Source organism: Lutjanus erythropterus, chromosome 7, assembly GCF_056507025.1.
Source record: "Lutjanus erythropterus isolate fLutEry1 chromosome 7, fLutEry1.hap2, whole genome shotgun sequence".
NCBI lineage: Eukaryota > Metazoa > Chordata > Actinopteri > Lutjaniformes > Lutjanidae > Lutjanus > Lutjanus erythropterus.
Window position 1 is genome coordinate 11,003,610 of NC_139323.1, and position 24,431 is coordinate 11,028,040.

Below are 24,431 nucleotides of genomic sequence, written 5' to 3' on the forward strand. Positions count from 1 at the left end.
AATTAGTGTTCTGGTAATATAATAATCCAACTAACAAAAACAAAGTATTGTTTATTTCGGTCTATACCTGGTATGTGAACACTCCATGATGCGATGTATTAATAAATAAAGTGTTTTCTACATTCCCAACTACTCGAGCAAGAAACACAACATCGAATGACGTGTTCCCTCCAGGTGGAATTATCTGTCAGAAAAACAAATGGAAAAGAAAAGTGGCTAAAAATACACAATACTTATGATGATGCAGTACAATGAACACTTTTTAAACAGACAGAGGAGAATACAGCTTTTCACAGTTATTCACATGTTCTGACCCCTGAACAGCTGGGCTAATAACCTGAAAGATCTTAACAGACTCCCACAACACCTGACCCTAAAGGTCTGCTGCTATGAAAACATTACAGCTACACTCTAACTTTAGCATTTTGGTGGTGCCTGCGGCTGCAAGTAGTGTCTGTTCAGTGGTTTTTGCCCTGAGTCAATTTAAAGTAGCAGCTCAAGAACAGAAGACCAAAGCATCTCGTGCACTCATGTAACAGCACAGGACAGAAAAGATCCTCTTGTATCGTCGCTGTTGCTGCAGAACGTTCAGAGAGTATCAGAAATGCTGATAGCGGAGGGAGGAGTGGGGCAGTGGAATTTAGACAAAGTTTTTAAACATCCACTACAGCAGGAGAAATTTACTGCTCACCAGATAAAGGCTTGGTGGAAGTACAGGAGCAAAAAGATTAAAGAATAATGGGAAACATTCTCTCTAACCTGAGCATTATTCATTTATTAAGTGAAGTATTTCAAGCAAGAAACCATATGCAAGCTGTGACATTTTCAACCTGCATACTGAGGGTGTAGGTTTGGTCTCAGAAGTGTCTCTCTATATATATCCTGCATTTATATATGCTCATAGCAACCTACTTCCTCTTTCTCTACATGGTCGTTGGATAAAAAAGAAATTGCGAGTATAACATTATGTAACTATATAATACTATATAAACCTCTGTTGTGCTGTTAATGCACTAACCCTATTTAAAATAATGTTTAGTTTCCTTGATAGTGATTATAGATAATCCTTTTGCATCTACTACTAAGAGCTCTGTGCTTTGCCGCCTCATTAAGCTTATAGCTGTGAGCGCACGGTAATAACTGGAGCGAAGTGAAGTAGAACAACTGGTAATTTCATATTTCCCCACACACTCAAAGATATCAGTTTGCAAGTGTACCACAATGCAATGCATACAGGAAATGGAGAAGCTATAGATGCCTACTAACTGATAAAAAAAACAAAATCACTTAAGTTGTGATGCGAAACATGTGCCACTGGAAGATGTGAACACAGCAGAGATCTCCAGGGAATGTAGTCTCTTAACTATATATGGGCTAGAGTACACGGAAGAATCCTGCTGTATAAATAGACAAGCCAAAACACAGAAACACATGAGTAAAATAACATGTGGGAAAATCACAGCAGTAGATACAAGCTATATGTTGGTTACATGTAAATTTTGTATGTACTTGGCACTTATTAAAGAAAAACACCCATCTGAAACCAAAAGATGAGGAGGATGGATCCAAAATAACACCCTTTGACATACTCCTATCTGTGTTTTTTATGATAGTAAATTGGACCTTGAAGCAAGAAGAATTTGAGTGGTTTGACTGAACTGCAAACAACTTTCTTAACTGTTCTTAAAGTCGACAAAAATTAATTGATAGAAATCTGGTGGATCTTTGAGTCAGACTCATCAATGTCAAATTATGTTGATTACCACATAAAACTACACATCCAACATCTTCTGACTTACCTAACTAATCATATCTAATAAGGTCATTAATAATAAAAAAAAAACTCTGAGATGAAGGACCTCCCTGGAGATGTTTTTTGTCTACCCTAATGTAGAGAGCCTTTATACAAACATGTCTTGTGACAGAGGACTAGAGGCATCAGGTTATTATCTTCAAAACCGCACCGACTTCCCTCCCACTGAATGTTTCTGTGAACTAAATTCTCATGTTCTGAAGTTGAAATTATTTTTATATTCACCACCGACAGGCACAATAAAGCCCTTGATCATCTCTATATGGCCTTTTTAAACTAAGATTTGTCTTCAATTGTGAAAAAACTTAACTTTTGTCAATTTCACTGTGATTTAAGATTGTCTCTATAATTTCTGAGTGTCCTTTCTTGATATGTGAATCAGTCTATGTTGCAAAAGCTTGATCACATCTTTACACAAGGGGGAAAAAAATCACAACACATGCCATAAAACTACATGCCATCAAAAAACCAAAGAAGTTGATCAGTTAATTATTTGAAAACATATGATCAGTGTCTCAGGGGAAAACATAGGTAAAGCTACAGTGTCCTAGTGCCATTTTTATCAAGTAGATGTTTTAGTTTGCAGCAACTGTGTCAAAAGTGACAAAACAGGCCTTTCCCGTGAAAGGAGTCTTCACACACACGTGCCAATTTGTCAATATGAAAAACTATAACTGGAAAAGCATCTAATTTATGCTTTCAGCAAATCACAATGTAAAGCACAAGACTTTTATCCTACTGATCTTTCACTTCCAGCAACAGGGAAGTGCTCTGACTCCGTTACTTGTGCTGCATCAATCTGCAACTGCATTTTAGCAAACATCTGACCAGTTTCACAACATAACATACAGTGTGAGGAGCTGTCACAGCTGGTAAAAACTGGGGGTTTCTACCACAACAGTTCGACACTGACCGCTATTTACAGATTTTGTTTGAACGTGTTAATTTGATTAACCGACTAATCGTTAATAATAAATACAATTCAAAATGCTCAGTTTAAGTTCAAGTTAAATTTTAGCAGCACATTAGTTCTGTGTAATATTAATTCATGAAACACAAACAATTCAAACAAACAGTATAACAAAGGCTCTCACTTGAAATGGCTGCATTTGTCTTCCTGTACTCAAGAAATGGCTCATATTTATTGCCATTTCTATACTAACAAGGCAAACTAAACCAAACGTGTCAAAACCTGTGAGTTCTAGTGAAATGGTACACAAAACATATTATTGGATACTGGTATATTATCGGTTAATAAATTCTTAACAATACTTCCCTACTGATCACACTACTGTTATACTATTGTAATGTGTAATGTATAATATTGGTATGTGTCTTATTAAGATTTTCTAATAAAATGATGTCATAACTGTCTGAGTGGCTGTTTAAAATATGCTAAGAAAATATTTCTTCACCCACAACACAAAGTGAACAGTAAACACTCATTTGGTTAGTTACACTGTTTCACTGCACAACACAATCTTACCATGACACAGGATTATTATTGTGTAAGAAGTTAAATTATTCCAAATTATATTAATAATATATTTATCAAATTACATAGCAGGGTGAAGTGGTCCCAGACCACCAAAGTAAAAGACTAAAACAGCAGATTTTTTCTTTGTTGGTCTGAAATATTATTATTATACTATGTAATATGATAAATGATTAACATTTGTGAAGATTACAAATAATGCTAATAATGTCCACCATTGTATTGATAAATTAAACATCAGAGCTCATGTGTTCACCATAAAAAACAGCTACTGCAGCATTAAGTAGGTTAGCTGTGAGGTAGTAAATGCTGCAGGTGACTTTGCTAAAAATAGTCTTTTTAATAAGATATTGATGGAGCGCATGGTGGTGTCAGGTAACATGACCTCTTCATTAATGTGGAAGGTGGGTTTTCAACTTTGAGAAATTATTTTCATAAAAGCCCTTCTCGGGATGGCTGTTGCAAATTAGCATCCACTACAAATACTGCATCAGATGACTGTTTTTGGTTTGTTTATGCATACTGTATCTGTCCCCATCAATAAATGAATAAATGAACAGGACTTGTGTTTGCTATAGCCAGTAAGAGAAAAGGGGAAGTTAAGAGACAAAACGGGATGTGGGACAAATGAATGACTGGATTGGCTGTATGAGGTCAACAGGCCCTTCGCTTCAATGATTTTTCTCATACACGGTGAGGAACAGACACAGTTTATCTTCCTAGCAGAGTCAAGATGTCAGTTATTTTGGACCGATCCTCTTGAGACACTGCATCCTGTGGGTTTAGATTACAATTTCAGTATTTTTTTAAATAAATGCCAATAAACTGTATGTGTCATGTTTACAGACAGTGTAGACCAAAACTTGATTATACTGCTGCTTACTTTTCCCACTCGTTTACTGGCTTTTTATACACTGCCATTCATCTGTATGCACTGTCTTCAGAAAAAAAAAAAAACAGTTGGAGACTACAGTCCCCACAGATCTGGTGTGGTCACATGCTCTAATGACACGTGTCATTTGCATCGGGTCTTCCCACTTTATTGTCAGCGGCTATGTGCTGCTGCTGCTGACTTGTTTGCTGCGGATGCCTGAAAAGGTTTCCTACTTTACTGACTACTTTAAAGCAAAAAAGAAAGCAAATGCCACCTCAGAGACAGCTGAGGGACACATTATATTTCCTGACCAGTGTCGCTTGTTTACGATACTTATGCCAGGTTATCACACTGGTTAATGTTTAAAAATGCCTCAAGCATGATGATTAAATGACACGGTGAGATCAACACACAGCCATGTGACTGAAGATCAAGGGAACATAATGACAGGATATTCTGCATTCCCAGTGTTCTTACTGGATAAGTATTAAATTTGTTGTGACAAGTGGTTAATGTTTTAAATGAGTATTTAAAAAGTGATTTTAAAGTGATGTGTACTTACCCTATTCTGGAAAAAGGACGCGTGAAAATGTGCTGTTGTTGCTGATATTGATATCAAACTAATTTGTTCTGAGCTAGGATTATGTAAATAAACTTTCTCCATTTTTGGCATCCCAACGGGCCTGGAAATGAAGAATAAAAGCCTTTGTAAGAGCAAGTAAACAACAATATATTTATCAGAAATTAAAAACCAACTGTGGAAGAACATACGGATGTAACAAAAATAGAACCTCTAATACAGTTCTTACACCAACATGAAAATGGACACAAAGGTGGAAAAATGGTACAGATTTCAACAGAGTAAACAAGTTTGATGAAGAATTTAACTGTTAAAATAGATCAATAATGTTCATTTTTTTTTAATTCAGACAGTGAGGACCAGAAGAGAGAAAGGAATCTTGAAGGAGGTTTGCAAGTTTGGAGGGTTGAGAGTTTTTCAAAAGTAAAATGACAGACAAAGTCCCTCTTTAACCACAGACAAGTGGTTTTGCATGTTATAACCACTTCATTTTATATACTGCAATAAGGCTGTAAAAGTATTCAATTTGCATGTTTAAAATGATACGGCATCCATTAATTATAATATCAAAAATAGCAAAGCTGTAAAAAAAATGATCTAAGTGCTCAACAAGACCTCAGTTTAGTGAAGCCTTAATTGTTCTACCTGAAATTTTGCATGAAGCAAAACCAGATAGCGTTCAGTCACATTTTCTATACCAGCACTGTGTGCAGGATAATTAAAATAAAGGAAAAAATAAATAATTTATCCTATTTTGTGTGCCTAAGACTTTTTTCTTTTTGCCATGGAATCAAAAGAGGTAACAAGTATTATACTAGCATTGTACAGAAGTCTTAAAATTCTGCTATTGTGATAACTCATATCCAAAGCATATCATAAAACGCTTTGATTTCCTACCATCCAGGCAGTCTGTGGTTTCTTTCACCCCAATATGGTATGCAAATAAACTTGCATAGACTTGAAGTTGTAAGAGTTTTTATGACTCTCACTGCTCACAAGTGCATAATCTTGCAATGATGAAGTAACTTTAGCTATAGGAAAAAATACCACTACATGCTCACTCTGATGGATTATTTCTAGGTGAACCGAGTAAACCTGAAAACATGGTCATTTGAACAAAGTGGATAAAGAGGCAGAACTGTATGGTTCCTCCAGCACAAGTAAGGCAGTAAACATGTCCATCATCTTAATATCATACTGTATGCAGCGCATCTGAAGTTGAGCTGGTTTATTAAGAGCTCTTTCTTTGTTTCCAGTGAATTAGAGACAGGGTGAGAATTTCCCAAGCTTTCATTTTCATGCCCTCAAAACATTCACAGCTACTAAGTGGATTGTTTATTGAGGAAGTCAGGCAGGGGAAGGCAGGCTGAGACAGCTGGGTCTCTCGCTGCGAGTTGGTGTAGGGGTCACTGCTTCTCTGAAAGCTACCGAACCGTTTGCACTTCTACTGCATGCTGGTTAAGGTAGGCAACACTTGAAGCTGAGTCCTACAACATGGGCGTGTTGTAGGCGTGCACCTACTGTCAGAGTGGATGGAATGCAATCTATTAAGCCTGGTATGGGTGAAGCTAGGTAAAGAAACTATGTGGAGCTACGTGGTGCTGCCATTGGAGTTAAAGAATGTGGGTTTGTCAAGTGCTTAAAGTGCTACATCAGCAGTCCCTTCACTGTTGACAGACTGAGGTCACCTCAGAGTAACTCAAAAGTTTTACTTGGCATAATGGAGCGCTATAGGACATAATGACTGAGCACCAGTCACTACACTATTCATTGAGTTTTGAAAATCATTATCAGTACAGCATAACTGAAATATTAACAAAACCAAAATATGGCCAAATAACAGAAGCTGCAATTTTTTTGATAAAGGCAAAATGTGTAATAAAAACAGCACTACAGTGAAGTACTGCAGTGCTGTGGAGACGCCCTGTTCTACAAATCTTGTTCTCTAGATATAAGAAAACGTTTGTTTGGTTAAGACCTCAAATATCAAATCATCACGATTTTATATATTTTTTCTGTGTAAATAAAAATTGTGATGCAATAATTACCACTGATTGTGAGGCATACTGTACTCACAATATCTGTCAAAATAACCACAATATTTTTTTTTTTAACATATCGGCCAGCCCTACATGCTAGCATAAAAAAAGATACTTGATACCTCTTTCAATACAATGGCATTTTTTTTAAATGAATAACCTGCCAGTGTGCTGGCACAGAAAAAGTCACTGAACACTGTCTGGTTTTGCAGCAAATTTCAGGCAGGACAACAAAGACTGAACTGAGGTCTTGTATGAGCACTTGGATCTTCTATTTTCATAGCTTTGGGACTTTTGATACCATCAAATGTTAGTGTTGTTTTGTTGTGAAACATGTAGTATAGAAATAGTACTTAACAACTGATACTTTTGACTGCATTATTAGCACCACCTACTAGCCAAATGCAGCTGAAATATGCAAGTGACTGATAGTGGCTTCACAAAAAAAAACACAAGGAAAATCTATTGAGAGGCTGGTAACATTTGTACATTCAAAAGCTCTTTGGCCTGTAGACAAAAAGGTTAATTTGGCACCTTGCATATTAGATGATGTTTTGGTCAGATTTGAGATACATACTATGTAAACGTAGGAAAAAATGTGTGCCAGAGCAAATTGAAACAATGGCTTTGTAGATTTGTGGGGAATCCAGGCAACAAAACATATTTCTGATGAATTATTTTTATATATTTTCATGTTTAGGAGAAAAAAAGACATTTGGAACCATGAAATAGAAATAATAAAAATAATAAGTGTTTAAAACAATATGAAATGTAATAAAAACACAGATTGTAAGAAAACAAACATATTAATTAAGTGTGAGAAAATATATCAAACACTCACTGTTCGTGAAAGTCCAACATTGGAGGTTCAAATCGTATAGGTCGGCAGTTCCCACGGTGCGGGGACGTGCTGTGAGAGACAGGAAGATGTGACAGCAGCAGCACCAGCAGGATAGGAAAAATAGTGTCCATGTTTGTGTGCATTTCAAACAAATGAAAGGCTTAACAGAAAAAAAGGACACCGCAGCCCGAGTTTTTCTAACACTGTAGGCGACCGCTCCCATTGCAGCGCACTTTTTCCATATGTAAAAAATCCATTATAATCCATAGACTGAAGACAAAAAACAACAGCTAAAAAGACACATCTCTTCTCGTCACCAGCATGGTGTGGTGTCTCTCTCAAACAAAGGCAACAACTTTTGCACCCGCCTGGTTAAAACACAGCGCAGGTATAACTCACCAAACCTGTTCAACAACAGGTGTATCTTAACAATAGACAAGGCCGTCCCTAAAGAGAAGCAGCTCTTCTTTAGCAGTGGTGATACACAACAGAACTATGTAATGAGAGCCTTTATTTAAATCTCATGGAAAGAGAAGTTGATCAGTGATACAGGCGTGGTATATGAGCGATGCTGCTGCAAGTCATTTGTCGGTTGAACAAAAGCAAACACCTGAAAGTAACATGCTCAGTTTTCCAAGAATGTAAAGAGAACCATTTGTGGAGAGGTAAAGATGGATGTATAGATATTACATGCAGGGAAACACTATAGCTGAAATGCTTTATTCTCCTTTCTTTTGCACCAAAATGTATGTGTGTAGTGCCCAACACCACCCACTAATACATCACTCACTTGTAATCATGCTAACATTACCCTGGAGTCTGACAATTTACCAGAGATCAATTTCACCAATTTACTACCAAGCCTACGCGTATAGGGGCGAACAATGGCTGTAGCAGTGAGCTCCAAAAGCAGAGCTGGCTGGAGACAGGGATGGATTTCCATCCCCTGAGGGGAACAGTAATCCACACAGAGCCCTGGACCATGCACTGTTCCTCCTGGATAATCTGTCATCTCCAGCTTCTCCTCACTTCTCTCATTAATATAACAACTACTGACAAAATTCTTGTGGGATTAAGGATTCAAATGGATCCTGGCTGTGAATTCTGCACAGCCTTTCGCTCGCCGCTTCAGAGCTAATGTGTTGAATGTCAGTGTGTAATTGGAGTAGCCGGGGGAGATCATGGTGGAAGGCCGTGCCTCTTGGCCTCAGACCTGCATATGTCCTGTGTCAGGCTACCCTTAAAGGGATAGTTTGGATTATTTGATGTAGGGTTGTATGAGGTACTTATCAAAAGTCAGTGTTTTACCTACAGAGGATGGCGGTCAGCACACCCTCAATTTGGAGAAAGAAAAGAGGGGCACCAGCATTGACACTAGGGAATGAACTGCTGCAGACAGGGAGAGCAACAAAAGGTATTTTAGCCACGTCAAAAAAAGGTTGACAGAAAAAAACAAACAAAAAAAAACAATATCAGTTTAAGTGTGTGCCATATTTAGTCTATTTTCACCACTTTACCTTGCCATCAGCCAGCCTTTTCCAATGAGAACCCTTGTTATATAAGCCAAATATCACTCTCTTCTAACCAACCAAACTCCATAGATGAAATCAGTAATTTTAACTTGCAGAACAGAAGAGTTTCTCATCCACCCTTGCCTCAATTTGTTGGCTTGTTTGTGTTGTTGTGTGACTTTAGTGTTTTAAAAAGAATAGTTTGGACTCACTAAGATCATGGAATAACACAAACAAATGAAAAGATCGAGGCAGCGGTAGACTGGCAACTCCCGTGTTCTTATGTAAAATTAATGATTTTGCCTATGGAGTTTGGTTGCTTTGAAGAAAGCAGTATTTACCTCATATGATGATGGTTTGTTGCCAGAAAAAGCTGTTTGACAGCAAAGTAAAGTGGTGAAAATATTTGATGTCTTGAATTTGACATTTTTATAGTTTTATACACTTAACACATACCATACACTTAACCAGACATTGATTTTTTTTTAGGTAGACCTTTTCAGTGTGGTTAAAATATGTTTTGTTGCTGACCCTGTCTACAGCAGTTCCCCCTGCCTGTATCTTCAAACTGTGGATGTGCTGACCATCATCTGTTGAAGGTAGTACACAGACTATCAATAAGTATCTCATAAAACTCCACATTAAACAATCTGAACAATCCCTTTAAGATGAGTGCATAAAAAAATAACATACTGACAATGAAAAGCATTTTAATTCCTATGGAAGTGACTGGCATGTTGACAATTTTCTTCACAAAAGAAGAGCTTTCTGAGTAACAGAGGAGAGATAATAATTAACAGCAAAATGATTTCCAAACACTACACACACACACACGAACACTGAGTAAAAAGGGAAGTTCAACTTTCAAAAAACCTGAATCAACACAGTTAAACAGCAAAATACAACCCCCCCCCCTAAGGGGAGTGGTCAGGCTATGCCTGTTCAAGATAACCCTTTTATGGATTAGAACATACTGTTCAAATAGTAAAGGCTGGCAGAGGGCTGCACGAAGACAAAACACACATGTGTAATGTAAGGACAGTGTACTGATGTTATGTGGAGGCTGAGATACAAAAACGTGATGTACAGTTCAAATGACTTTAGTTTACATGTTCCCTGTGTATTCTTGTGTTTACTTGTTGGAGCTGTTCGACCTGTGGAACACACAGCCCTTTCCAGACAGTCACAGACTGAAAACATACACTTAATTCTGCTAAATCTGTGCAGTATCCAAGCATTTTAGTGGAGTCATTATACAGTTTTTAGACAATCCAAATAGTTCTCTTCATGCCAAGATATAACAGTCTGATGTCTGTCTGTGACTAACACTAGAAAGCAAACTATACCTTCCTCAAAACACTCTTCTGCCAGCTATGTTTATCTCTGTGCTTAAAGCATTTGCACAATCCTGACTAGCAGGCAATGTGACCTAACCAGGGACCCTTGTAAGGCTAAGTTGGTTGAAGTAATGAAAAAAAAAAAAACACAACCATCTGCCCGTCTGCTCCTCGTCAGTGTAGGCACAAACTGTCTAGTTAGCTGTCTGTGCGGTCTGCCCTGCTGGGCTCAACTTTTCCAAGAAGCCGTGGCAGCAGAGAAGCACGCTGTGGTCTGGTCTAACAACAGGTGACACAGACTGAGAGTTTCCCTGGACACTGGTGTCACCAACAGCACGCGTCTCAGAGAGCTGAGGGGGTTAGTGGTTACCAGTGTGATGTCAGGAAAACAGCTTTTTGCACCTCTCTGTCTCAAACTGATTTCATGCTATTAACTGAACGTTAGCCAGTTAGTGTTAGCTACAAGTTGTCGTCTGGCCTTGTGGGCTCTGGCAGATTGTGATGATGATGCTCTAGCTTTTTATTTTTGGTTGTGAACTGATACTTTGTAGGCTGCCACATGCAATAAAATTTCCTACCCAGGTTTGTTAGCCTTGAGAAGAAAAATGTACTTGCTCGTTCATATGGTCACAGTGTCTGATAATGCATTTGACAATTTGCTACACTGCCATTTCAGCAGCACCTTTGTTGTTTCCTACTTTGTTCGTGATTGTTGCTCATGTTAAAACCAGAGGCGTAATAAAGTGTTTGTTTTGTTGTGTCAACTCAGGTCAAGAACTCCACAATCTACACACCATAAAAGCTCAACTTTACATTTACCTTGTGGCTACACTTAGAAGAAAGCAATCTACACTATACAGTATATGCTTAATGTAGAAGCTGAGCAACAACAGCAGCTGCCTACCTGACTACACCCACACTAATATAATGCCATTAAACTACACAAACACACATTTGTTTGGAGATCTTGCTGAAAAGCAGGGAAAGATATTTCTGAAGTGAAAAATAAAAACTTACCTTTGTTGATGATATAAACTAAAATCAATGTCAGACTCTGCCTGCAAAACAACAGACATAAGCAATTATTTAAATGTGATTTTACTATATTACATTGACTATATTTACATGCATAGAATATTATACATCCATTATTCTCATTTACATGCAGCCATTCATACTCTGATTATAAAAAGTGGAAGGGCTGAAGCAGCTTGAGCCATTTAGCCTCTTTGCATCAAAATAGCATGTTTTCAAAGTTTTCCACTGGTAGCAGACTTGTTTGACCGTGCAAACACAGCCTGCCTCTTTCATTCGTTCAACCACCCTCTTGAATACGTCGGTGCTGCGGTATTTGCACATATCCAAAATCCATGTCTTTCATAATGTTTAAAAGTTGGCGCGTTTCTCCTTCCGACCAGAAATGTGAGCTTGTCTTTTGTGCTTGCATCTCTACCCCAGCCTCGCAAACTGTTGGCTGGTTGGTTTGTTTACAACGCCCAGTGTTAAGTGTAAACAGGCAAGAGGCCGTGTGTCACAAACTGTGGTAAAATCCCCAATTGAGATGCATATTCCAAATGCGCTGTATACATGTCAAAAGAATGTTCCTAAAACCCCAATAATATCGGCACATCCCATGTCTTAATCGGAAAATGTTACATTGAGAGCAAGGCCTGATTTAGAATATCCCAGTGGAATATAGGATTGACATGACCTGTATCAAATTAAGAATATGTTCATATTCTGAATAATAGTGGAAAACAAGTGTGCACAGATAATATTACATTCAGATGTAGCAGTAACAATGTAACGATTCAATCTCAGTGGCAACAACAAAAGATAAATTAATACCACGTACCTGTAAAAGTCTTCCCTCATCGAAATGTAAAACTTCTAGAATTGTGTCTGACTGGATGAATGCTGCAAAAATAACAACAGGAAAACCTTATGAGTATTACCTCCATAACTGAAAAGAAGAGCAATCTGTTCCTAGTTTAGGCAGAGGTTTGAACATTTATTACTTAGCTATTGCAGAACTGGACATCTGAAAATTGCTTTCTGTTATGAACTCCTCCTCTCAGATCTTCAAGCAAAAGTCATCTGTTAGCAGTAATTATATCTCCCTGGAGCACAAAGTTATAGGCCTATTACTAGTGAAGATAACTCCTTACTTGAACTTTAATCTCTTGTACTTTCAGGGCAGACACGACAGATCTGGCACGAGATCTGTGTTCACATGCTCCACTTGGTTTGGAGGTTTGGTGTCTAACCCTTCTTGTACCAAAAAGAAATATTTCATCAGCCACCATGAACACTTCATATACTTGTCTGTTTCAGGATGTTGTAAGGTGTCAGTCCACAGGGCATTTCTGTGTATGAGGCTCACCTTTAACTTAACTCAGTACACCCTCATATTATTTAGCTGAGTGTTAAAAGGGCAGTAAATCCTTAGCAATCATACCATTATCAACAGGATATTCAGGATTGGCTGTTTTTTGCATTGTCTGTCATATGCCTCACTCCCAAGTATGAATCTACAAGCCTAGAAAGCCTAAAATTCAACTCAACACTCAGCGTTTATCACGCTTTCACTCTACGGAGAAGCTTTTCACCTGACACCACCAAAATCCCACAGCTTGTGCTGCAAGACGAGCCTTTGCAGATCATGTTCATAGCACGCTTTCATGCAAACATACCTGTTATTACGTTGGCACAAACTGACAAATTAAACTGCTGCAATTCATTAACTGCTGCTGGCTATATAGCATGTTTTAGATGGAAAAAACCCCAGCAGACTCAGGTGATCTGATCACTTGCAACAACTCAGTTTCATTTCCTTTTTAGGTTTCACGACTGACATTACAAAAGCAACTACATCATACACAGCTAGTGTTAGCGATTCTGCCATGGGTGAGCTTCCGGTCAGAGTTGGCCTGAAAGTCACCTTTTTTGGTATGTACAGAGTGGAAAGAGACAACTTTTCACACTGGATCTTAGTGACTGAATAGAGGACAACTACAGTGAAAGTTAGACTGGACTGAATGCAAGTCTACTCAAAGTGAAACTTGAACGTTTTCTATCACTCTGAAGCATTACTTTTCATTTTACAGCATATGATTCAGAAAACCACTATCAAAACAACAAATAAGGGCAGCAACTAACTATTTTCATTATCGATTAATCTGCAGATTATTTTCATGATTAATAGAATCAATTGTTAAGTCTGTAAAATGTGAAAAAATGTGGAAAAATTGCTCATCATATTCCCAGAACCCAAAGGGACAGTTTCAAATTGCGTCTTTTGTCTAACAGTCCAACATCCATATACTATCGTAAATGACAGAGAAAAGCAGCAAATCCTCACATTTAAGAGGCTGGTACCAACAAAGGTTTGACATTTTTGTCTGAGAAATGGTAGAAGTGATTAATCACTTAGCAAAATAGTTGGCAACTGATTTTCTTTGAATCAACTAATCAATAAAACATCTAATCATTGCAGAAAATTCAAAATGTTCTCCACAAATATACTCTTTGGTCCTCAATCTGTATAAAGCATGCATTAACAGTAAGGCTACTGGCCACAATTGTGGGTTTCTTGGCGACTGCCAAACTCAAAGGAATCAGGAAGTTTTATCATTTCTCTCCTTTAAATTACATGTTACTTTTTCTGGCTTGCGCCTGTGTAAATCTGTACAGACAGTACAGCAAGTCAAGCACAACCAGCAGTGATCTCACTCATTCAGTTTGCTTAGCCTGCAGTGTTGACTTAGGTTAGAAGCACGACAAAAAGTGACTTCACAATATTTGCCATAAAACCCCATGAAATGCTCCTTTACCCAAGTCCTAACAGATAAATGCTAAGACTGTGTTACAAGTTTATGGAACCAAATGTAAACAATTTATGGGCACCGGACACGTTTCAGAGTTGGCACAGCTTATCTTGAACGTGGACTGCAGCTGTCCACTCACGACCAGTGGACTTGTCACTGTGACCTGACACGATCAGTGGATCTGACAGCTGGACACCCCGGTCCGCTGGATAAATAACACGCGGCTGTCATTTGGCCCGTGGAGCGATCGTTGCCAAGTTGGAGGGTCAAAATCAAAACTGTCAGCCACGTTTACAGTCACCTGACTGATTCAAACATTTCCTTAATTGAGACCAGTATGAGGAAGTAACGTTAGGTGCTCTGCCAGCGACAGGGAGGCAATGCTGCCATTAATGTTGACTTATCTCTTAATTCTAATGCATTAAGATCATACAGCAGCTGATGTGAGCTACCATTTGTACTAGCCGTGATGCTAACAAGCGGCTCTGTCTTGTACTGTTTTCTATGTTTACTGTGCAGAGTGTTAGCCTAACTTATCCATATATGGAAGAGATGACAACATAACAACAAGCTGTACACCAAGCTAACGTTTACTGTAACGTTAAAAGGCCACACAGAAGTTAGCTAGCTAACTAAAGGTAGCACTTTCATTCTGAACTGACGCTGAGCTCGTGCCTGTTTTTAGTGAATTTTAATTAATGACAAAGACAACAGCTATACTTTAGCGGCGTTTAAAAGATATTATTGTTAGCGCGGTAGCGGGCTAGCTGTGATAAAGTTGGCCCGTAGAGGTATCCTCAACCCACACTTCGTGGAAATGTCTACGGAAGTTAGCGCAGGCTAACGTAGCCAGCTAAGTTACAAACCTTGATTATTGGCCCGCGTCGTGTGCATAAAAGCAATAAATAACATCCTCAATAATCCGATACATGGCGTTCTTGTTGTCGTGTGAGAGTGGCGATAACTCTGGGTTCTTTCTCCACTCGCCATGCTGCAGATCTTTCTGTTACGATAACAACCGAGCGAGTGTGCGGACATGCCCGTGTAAACCTCTGCTGACTCTGTCAATCATAGCTGCGGAGAAAAAAAACTCCAACTGAAGTGCGCAGGCGCAGAAGCTAACCACTGAACAGGACGGTGGCCTCACTTCTTCTTCTCTTCCTCTTCCGCTTCATGTGTGCTGCCGCGTCACGGCTTCACGCCACAGCGGTGTGTACCGCTGCCTGCTGCCGCGGAGCGACCGCGGGGGTCGACATCAGGGTTGTCAGGTGTGTGTGACAAAAACTGCCACATAGCTACTCAGAACCTGCCCGAGGGCGAATAAATCCACCACAAAAACCAGCTCAATACCAGAACTCAGAATATACAAATACAAAACCATACACACCACGTTTAGAGTCCAACAGCCTTGGTATCATTGCAAAATGTTTTATATCTACAAAACAGCACCATAAATGTTAAGTGTGCCAGAGATAAAAAGCAATTTTTCCAAACCAGTTATTTCACCTAGGTCCTAAACAGCCTTGTGTAATTACATAGAGTATATTATCTTAAATAAAATATAGCTGTGAACACAAACTAACCTGTTGCTTTGTCTTTTCAGTTTCTTCCTCTTCTCTTTCTCCCTGCCTGCCTATACAACATAAATGTGCTGTTTTTACTTCATGTACATTTACTCAGAGGTGGACAAAGTACTCAACCCCAGTACTTGAGTCAAGCATAGATACTCCTGGTCAAATATTACTCAACTACAAGTGAAAGTTGCTCAGTCAAAATTTTACTCAAGTTAAAGTACTAGAGTACTTGGTTTTAAAACTACTTAAGTATTCAAAAGTACATGTTTTTTAAAATACTTAAGTATTCAAAAGTACATGTTTTTTAAAATACTTAAGTATTCAAAAGTACAAATTACAAAGTACATTTTCTAATATTAATACATGCTGTATTGTTTTCATGATGCATTTACAGAAGCTTGTAACTCTCTGAAACCATCTAATGATGCACTGATGCTTGTAGAACCACTCTGCTACACAAACTCTATAGAAACACCTATAAAAACTTCAACATAGAAATACAATCAAAAACAGAAAGGGACAGCTGTTGTCATTTTCTGATGTAACTGTATTAAAATCACATCATGAAAATTAGATTGAGGCCGACTGTAAGGAGTTCTCCAAGTCTGTTAAATAACAGAGATTTCTTTCTGTCTTCAGAGGCAGTATATACATGAATTATGTGGTATTTTTCACCCCGATAAAAACAATCCAACTTTAAAAGCTACCTGGAACAATTAATAATTATAATAACATCTTGAGATTTCATTTTGTTTTTCTCCTGCCGTCACCATTACCACTCTTTGTTTGAATAACAGAGGGAGAACTTGCTTGTTCTTGTTACAGAGAGCGCCTGGATGATGTATTTCCACTTTTACATCAATCCAGAGGAGCTACTGTGATTGGTTTCCTTTTGTGAGGAACACAGCATGTGACCAACTGCATTTTAGAAAAGAAAAACACCAACAGCTGACTTCAAAGCTTAGTGGAAAAGTAACAACAACCTTCCTAGAAATGTAGTGGAGTCAAAAGTACAATATTTGTCTTTGAAATGTAGTGGAGTGAAAGTAATAAGTTTCCAAAAAAACAAATACTCAAGTAAAGTACAGATACTCAAAAACTGTACTTAAGTACAGTACTACTACTACGACTACTAAATGTACTTCACTACTGTCCACCACTGCATTTACTGTAATCAATGCAATACCTTATTGCAACTCAGACATCTTATTATGTTACTTCACAATATTTTAATCACAGGGGAGGAAGTAACTATTACAAATACTCAACTTACTGTAATGGAGTAGCTTTTTGGGTACTTGTACTTTTATCAGTAGGTTTTTAAGTGTACTTTTACTTGTACTTAAGTATGCATTACACCCTGTAATCTACTCAGTTACCTTTAAAATCATAGTTGAGTATTGAGTACAATTTGAATTAATATTCAAACCTTTCATCTGGGTTTTTTGTGGACAGTAAGGTGATCTGATTGCAAACAGGCCAATGAAAAGAGGAAATACAAAAACAAAACACTGCAGCAGCACAGGTTTGAAATAAGGATGTCAGTGGTTAATCATTAATCACTTCTAAGAATTTAATCAATTAAAAATGTATTAGTCATATTTAAACAATAGTCTATAAATGGCAGTAATGTATGAAAAAAGATGTATGTTCTGTATCTTAGAAATGATTAATGATTAATTGCTTATTTGTATTTTTTTAAGTAGTTGTCCAACACCAGTACTTTGACTTGTAATTGAGTAACAGTACTTGTACTTGAGTACAGATTTTCAGTTCTCTTTCCACCCCAGTTTAATCATATACTTAGAGTGGATACGTGTGTGTGCATGTATGTATGTGGTAATCTGGCCTGGAGTCAGTTTGATAGGATCTGGCTAAAAACATATCATTATGGATCTTTATTTAAAGATATTATTCATATAATTTCCATACAAAATAGGTCTACCCAATCCATGGTCAAAATATTTCACCCACATCCTGTGGAAAGACGTAGAAAGGAGTTACAATTTCTTTTTGAATCCTTAAAGAATAAAGTACAGAAGCTTAAGACTGTTCATCTTAAATTAAAAGCAAAAACTGTAATACTGTAACATTAGTCATTAAAGTAGATATGAGACATATGGGTACATTAATGTGAGTGTTGCATGCACATACATTTACGTCACGCCACCCCTGTATAAGTCAGTGTCTCACTTGGGCCACCCCAGTCAAAAAAAGTCTGGACATGCCCCTGTGCTATAATCCACTAGGGGCAAAGCTGGGGCACACACAGTCCACACACAGCTGCTGAGAGCCGGGGTCAGACTGCAGCTTCTGTCCATGTTGCCTCCTGAGTAATTTAAATTACTTTATGAATGTGCAGAGAGGAGCGGGGGAAAGAAGAGAGACAGGAGGGACAAAACAGACACACACACAGCTGACGGCTGGCGTTCACTAGATGCCACTAAATCCTACACACCAGTCCTTTAAAATTCCCTTGAAACGGCCAGCAGAGTAATTATGGGCTATATGCGTCCTGTAAAACGGCACAGCTAGGAGGGACTTGATTGACGTTTACAGTAGAAAATAGCACTTGGTGGCATATTGTGCAATACATATGTGATAAAAACACATGATTTTGACTGCATGGGAACTTGCCAGTGGTTCTCAAACCTTTTCTGGCTTACACCCCTTTAAAAATTAAAAAAGTTCATACCTGGGAAACAACTAACGAGAGAGGAGCTATGTTGAAATTTCCATTTTATTTCCTGCATTCTGGTGAATTTTTAGTAATCAATTTCAAAGTCATCTACTACTCTGAGCTTAAATTAAATAAAGATTAAAAAGAGTAAAGTACAGTTGCATCAGTTATATTTGGGATTCAAACATCAAATCATAAACATGGGGCAAAATGTTTGTTCTGTCATCATAACTCCACTCTGGGTCTCTGCTCTTGAACTTGTACTCCAGGTCAGACAGTCCACCATAGGCAACAGAAAATACGCTGGTAAACTAAAGAGTTTGTCTTGTACTCACTCTCATTGACAGGACTGATCTACTCAGGGTCTGTTTGCCATTTAGATCTGTATTTGGACTTGAGCTAAATACATTTGTTGGCATAAAAAAAAAAAAAAAATGTGTCTAAGTTTCCGTAACCAGGGCAAGAATGACATTGAGTGACAGACAACTTGCATGTCATTCTCATTTAAAAATTCTCCACTGTGTCTCATGAAACTTTTATTATTTCTCAGGTCATTCCATGTATGTGAAAATGAGTTTTATGCGTTAGAGTAGGATGTGCACGAAAATAAGGGACAAAGTGCAACCTGTGTTGATTCAGTAAGGGACTGCATTTTATTTTGCAGTACAGGACAATCCTGCATTACACAGGACAGGTGACTACCCTTCTGGCCCCACAGTTTAAGAGCCACTGACCTAAGCAGTGGTAGGCCTACTTGAACTTTAGCCTACTTGAATAACCTATTTCCTCCCTTTTACACTTTAAGCCATCATTATCACTCCTTTGTTTGTCCCCAATTGTCGTGTACTTTATTGAGTCCCAGTTAGCTTCCTCCTGTCTTTGCTAATCTCCCTTGGGTCCAAAATAGAAGGCTAATATTGAAAAGAATTCACAAACAGACACGGTGGACAACTGCAGGCCGAGAGACCGAACCGAGGGATTTCAATAAAACTACACAGGCTGACAAGAGAATGAAATCAAGACAAATAAGACAGCCCTTAGTTTCTGCAGGGATTATAAACTGGAGTAATGGTTAATGGTTGACAATAATAAAGCCAGATGATTGCTGATAGCTGAAATTTATGGAAAAGGTTGAAGATAAACTAAGATAACATGACACTAGCAACCCTATAGAGCATAATAAGCCATGCTATTCTTTATGTTGTCTCTTAAAGCTGATTACAATTAATTATTTGTTGACTCCTCTGTAAATTATTTGGTCCGGGGCTCAAATGAAATTTGACCTTTACTGTTAGGTGAACCAAAGAATACAAAATGTTGAGTGGGAGTCAAGAAACCCTATTAATGTTTGCTCCTCAGTATTTTATTACAGCATCAACAATTAGGGACTATTTTTGACATCCGCCATCAGTACATCATGTAACTAAAGAGCACTCATAGTGAGATAACACTCACGAAGTTATTACTTGTTTGATAATTACAAGGGTGACAAAGGTTGGCTGTTTACCACTGGGTGCCAAGTCTCTTCTCTTTATCAGTACAACTTTATAAATTTGTTTTTACCAAGACAGAGGACAATCTTTGCTACTGCCTCCGCCCCATTACTGACGATCACTTATTTAAAATAATGTTGTTACTATATATGCCCAGAGTTATCTGAAGTTCTACATCAGACAAGTCATTATGTATTAACACACTCTGTAACACTCTTTGTGTGTATTGTGACTCTTTTTTTCCTCTCCTGCAAACAAAATCTTACTTCTCTTATGACTAAATATAGGGTTTTTGAGGACTTCTCAACTGTTAAGAGCAAACAAAACTAGATATTGATAATACAATTTTGGATTTTACCAGAGTCACATTTTTAGGAAATTGTGGTACTGTCAAATGGACATAGAATTAGTCATCACTGACAATTTTGAAGTCATTTTCAGGAAGTACTGACGACAATCCAAGGTGTGGCCTATAAAGGCAGTTAAAAAACAATTCTGAAAAATGTTAAATCATAAATAGCTTAATGAATCAGACTAGCCTCAATCAAAAAGTTGACAAGTGACTAATGGAAAAGCAAATCTTAATAACGTTGTTATTTCTGTCGTTATCTTAATAACGGCAGAAATAGAAATACTGGTCATTTTAAAGGACCAGACCAACAGTTATTAAACAAACCAAATAAATAAATTAGACGAATGAGGGATTTTTAGGAAATGTGTGTGTGTGTGTGTGTGTGTGTGTGTGTGTGTGTGTGTGATCGTTTTGACTCAACAGTCTTTAATAATAATACATTTTATTTATAGGCGCCTTTCTTGACACTCGAGGTCACCTTACATCATCAAGCATAAAAGCAGACACAATATTAAAGAGACAATAAAAAATAAAATACAAATATACAGTTTAAAATTAGACAATGCAATTGTGATCAGCCAGTTTAAATAGATGGGTTTTGAGTTTGGATTTGAAATGTGGTAGTGAGTCTGTGTTACGGAGGTCAGGTGGGAGTGAGATCCAGAGCTGGGGAGCAGAGCAGCTGAATGCTCATTATCTGCTCACCCTCATGCTGACTGGAGGTCAGGTTCAGTTTTTTTAGTCCACAAACACTGATGGAGTTTCACAGGAAAGCAGCATTGCAAAAACTTCCAAATAATGGAAGTGAATGGTAACCAGTTTTCAAACATAAAAACAAAACAACTAAACATAAAATGCCTCCATACTGCTCGTCTGGTGTAATCCAAGTCTCCTAAAGCCCCAACATGCCAAGTTTACTTTACTTTACTCCTGAATCTTCACTGTAGATCCTTAGCGGAGGAGGTGAACTATCCCTTTAACATTCTTTAGCCTGCAAGTGCAATTGTCACAACTGTTTCATGGGGCATTAAAACTTAATTGCATGTTTGTAAAAGGTAATAACTTCCCCAAAACATTTCATTCATCCTTCAAAACCCAGTTATTGTGTCAGCAAATTGGTCAGTGCCACCTAAATCAAAGGTTGTGTTGGCACTGTGTCACCTGTACTGGTCAAAATGTTTAAGTATTTTTTCCATCTTTTTGATGTTTTTTCACAGTGGCAGTCAACTCTGGAAATGTTGCTCATATAGAAATCTCCATTTTGTTCTACTTGCATGCTACATGTATATAACTCTCAGGTCTTTTAGCCATTCCTCACACTAACACTAGACTGCCTTTTGTATCTTTGCCCCAGGTAGATGGCGTAGCCTCCCTCAGGACCTGACAGAGGTCCCCACACTGAACAATTTAATATTATGTTATTTGGCACTGACTCTTGTGTAACTACAGATAAATGTATCTCATCTTCTGCACTTGCATTTTTCAAGACTGTATTATCGCCAAACGTAAAGCACATTGTGTTGCCATGTGTATGAAATGTGCTATATAAAGTTTGAGTTGAGTTGAGCTGAACTGGTCTTTCATCTGTCTGTCTGAGTTGAAATGGTATGTGACTTCAACATTCTGTCAGCCAGGCAGGCACAAGGAAGTGTGAGTTAAATAACTTCAGGATCGTCAATGCTCTGAATAATGGCAGCCCATTTCCCTCTGCACTGTCATTTATGTAGGGCTGTTTTTGGAAATGTGAGTTCCTTTTTTTGAAGCTGTCCCCAGGGGTCTCAGATGCCCCAGGTTTATTTACATCATTGACATTTGGGCTTAGATGATTTAATTAATTGCAAATCTGGAAGAAATGTACACCACTGAAGTAGAATATCAACTGTGACATGTCCTCTGTCCCCCATCTGGTGATGCTGTCTTGTAAAGGGACCTTGAGTCAAACTCTAGTTTTAAGATCTTATTTGTTTTAGTTTTCATCATGCTCATTTGTTGTTGATCTTCTAGATTTGTGTGTTAAGTATTTATCAGTCAGGAAACCAAATGTATGATAGTATTATTCCATAGAAGTACTTAAAGGCTGCAACCAACTATTATTCCTATTATTAATACATCTGACAGTTATTTTCTTTAATGATCAAGTAATTTACCTTTCCTATGTCCCGCCTCTTTTGGTTCTGTGCTTCAGTAACAGTTGAGTGAATGTTACCTCCATTAACTTTCCCTCTTAAAGGGATAGGGTCACATCTTAAACTAGTTAATGTTAGCTAACTATATAGCTAATGCTAGAAAAATTCTGGCTTACAAGCTGGCTAATGACTAATGGCTAACTTTAGGTAACATTAGCCAACTTAAGATGTGAATATATATGTTGCTATTTCAAGTCACCCAGCAAAACCTTGCAACCATTTTCAAAATGTGGGTGTCTTTTCAACATGGATGAGCCTAGCTTCATAGCATTACCTACGACCAGGAAACAGGAAAGGGGAAATTTGAACGAGGTACCAGACATGCTCAACTGTCATTTGAAGGGAGAGTGACAAGAGGTGGGACTTAGGAAGGGTCAGTTGTTAAGTGAAGACAAGGTCAAGATGGCCATCATTATTCTCTGAGGCCCAAGTTGACCTATGCAAATAGCTTTTGAATAGCTATTCAAATAGACCAACAGTCAAAAATCTGACGAGACTGAGTTTATCACACCAGACCAGCGGATTTGGCAAATAATCTCATCTTGAAAAGTGAATTTTGGGCATTTTTGCATTAAAAAAAAGGTAAGGTAGGGTAATTTATTAAGTGTCTTGCAGCAATAGGTGCTCAGCCCACATGGGCTTATAAGACACAACAAACAACAAAACAAAACAGGAGTAAATATCATAATGTCATGAAAGCAAAAGAAACACTTCCTACATGACAGTGTTAAATCAAATACTGAGAACTCAGACCTGCTTCTCATATATTACACCCAGATACCTCGAGCATATCTAAGGCACATCACTGTGCCTTTTAACACATCAAATAAAAAGTGCCGCTGTGCGCTGTTGGTAGGCATTTAACACAAACTGACAACTACTGACAAGAGAACAAAAAGTGCATTTCATTTTCAATCTCTCCCAAATTGCACAGATGACACTTTCCGTTCTCTTCTGGAATTGAATGGAATCAACCAGTTCCCAGAGACCACCTCTCAGCTGGGCACAGACAGACATCAAGTCAAGTTAAAAAAGATTGCTTAAATGATTAATCACTTATCAAAACTGCTGCTAAATTTGTGTCAGTGGATCTATTCAGCTGAGCTATGATGAGTGATAATGAAACTGCCATGTATAGTGGGGGTTGATACAACAAAATTCTGCCATGGGGCCTCCTGGGAGGCAAATTTTGTCATGGTTCAAATGTTGGGCTTGAAGAATATTTACGTGTTTGCTGTTGTTGCTGTTGGCCTGATGGATGAAGCACCTGGGAAATTGGATCTCTACCTGACAGCAGACCTGCACATCGCCAGAGGGCTGTAACCCAGTAAGAACCATCTTTCTAAGAACTTGTTCAAGTAAACATCTGAGGCCACACGGATCATCTGACAGCAATAGTATAGAGGAATGTTCACATTCAAGTTTCTGTGAGGCATCCAGCAGAGCACCTCAAGCAACAGCACTCATTTCGGAGTGGATTTATGGCTGTGTGTGTCATGCCTGAAATAACTTGTAAGCAGAATGAACAGTTGGGATTGTTTGACTACTTTGCTGCAAACATTAAAGGGACAGTTCACCTCAAATTAAAAATGCATAATTTCCCCCTGGCCTGTATTGCTATTGATCCATGTAGATTTTGTTGGTGTGAGTTGCAGAGTTTTGGAGATACTGGCCATAGAAATGTCTGCCTTCTCTCCGATCACTCAGATTATGTACATTTTAACTGCACCAAATTTATGTTTCGTAGTAATTACAGTAAAGATTTTACTGCACTCTCAAAATAGGGAGAATAAAAGCATGACTTGCCAAATGCTATGGAGGACCAAAAC

At 38.1% G+C, this 24,431-nt stretch overlaps 1 protein-coding gene across 2 annotated transcripts in view; it reads right to left on the minus strand.

Moving 5' to 3' along the window:
* tmem131 (transmembrane protein 131) overlaps nucleotides 1-15,399 on the minus strand; it is a 38,017-nt gene extending 22,618 nt beyond the window's left edge. For both annotated transcript variants that reach the window (XM_084722663.1, XM_084722662.1), the window contains exons 1-6: nucleotides 15,184-15,399; nucleotides 12,346-12,407; nucleotides 11,508-11,548; nucleotides 7,643-7,711; nucleotides 4,745-4,865; nucleotides 68-184 (exon numbers count right to left, since the gene is read on the minus strand). In XM_084722663.1, the coding sequence (XP_084578789.1) occupies nucleotides 68-184; nucleotides 4,745-4,865; nucleotides 7,643-7,711; nucleotides 11,508-11,548; nucleotides 12,346-12,407; nucleotides 15,184-15,355 (582 nt within the window). In that variant the 5' untranslated portion in view covers nucleotides 15,356-15,399. The remainder of the gene's footprint in view (nucleotides 1-67; nucleotides 185-4,744; nucleotides 4,866-7,642; nucleotides 7,712-11,507; nucleotides 11,549-12,345; nucleotides 12,408-15,183) is intronic.
* Between the last annotated feature and the right edge of the window lie 9,032 nt (nucleotides 15,400-24,431).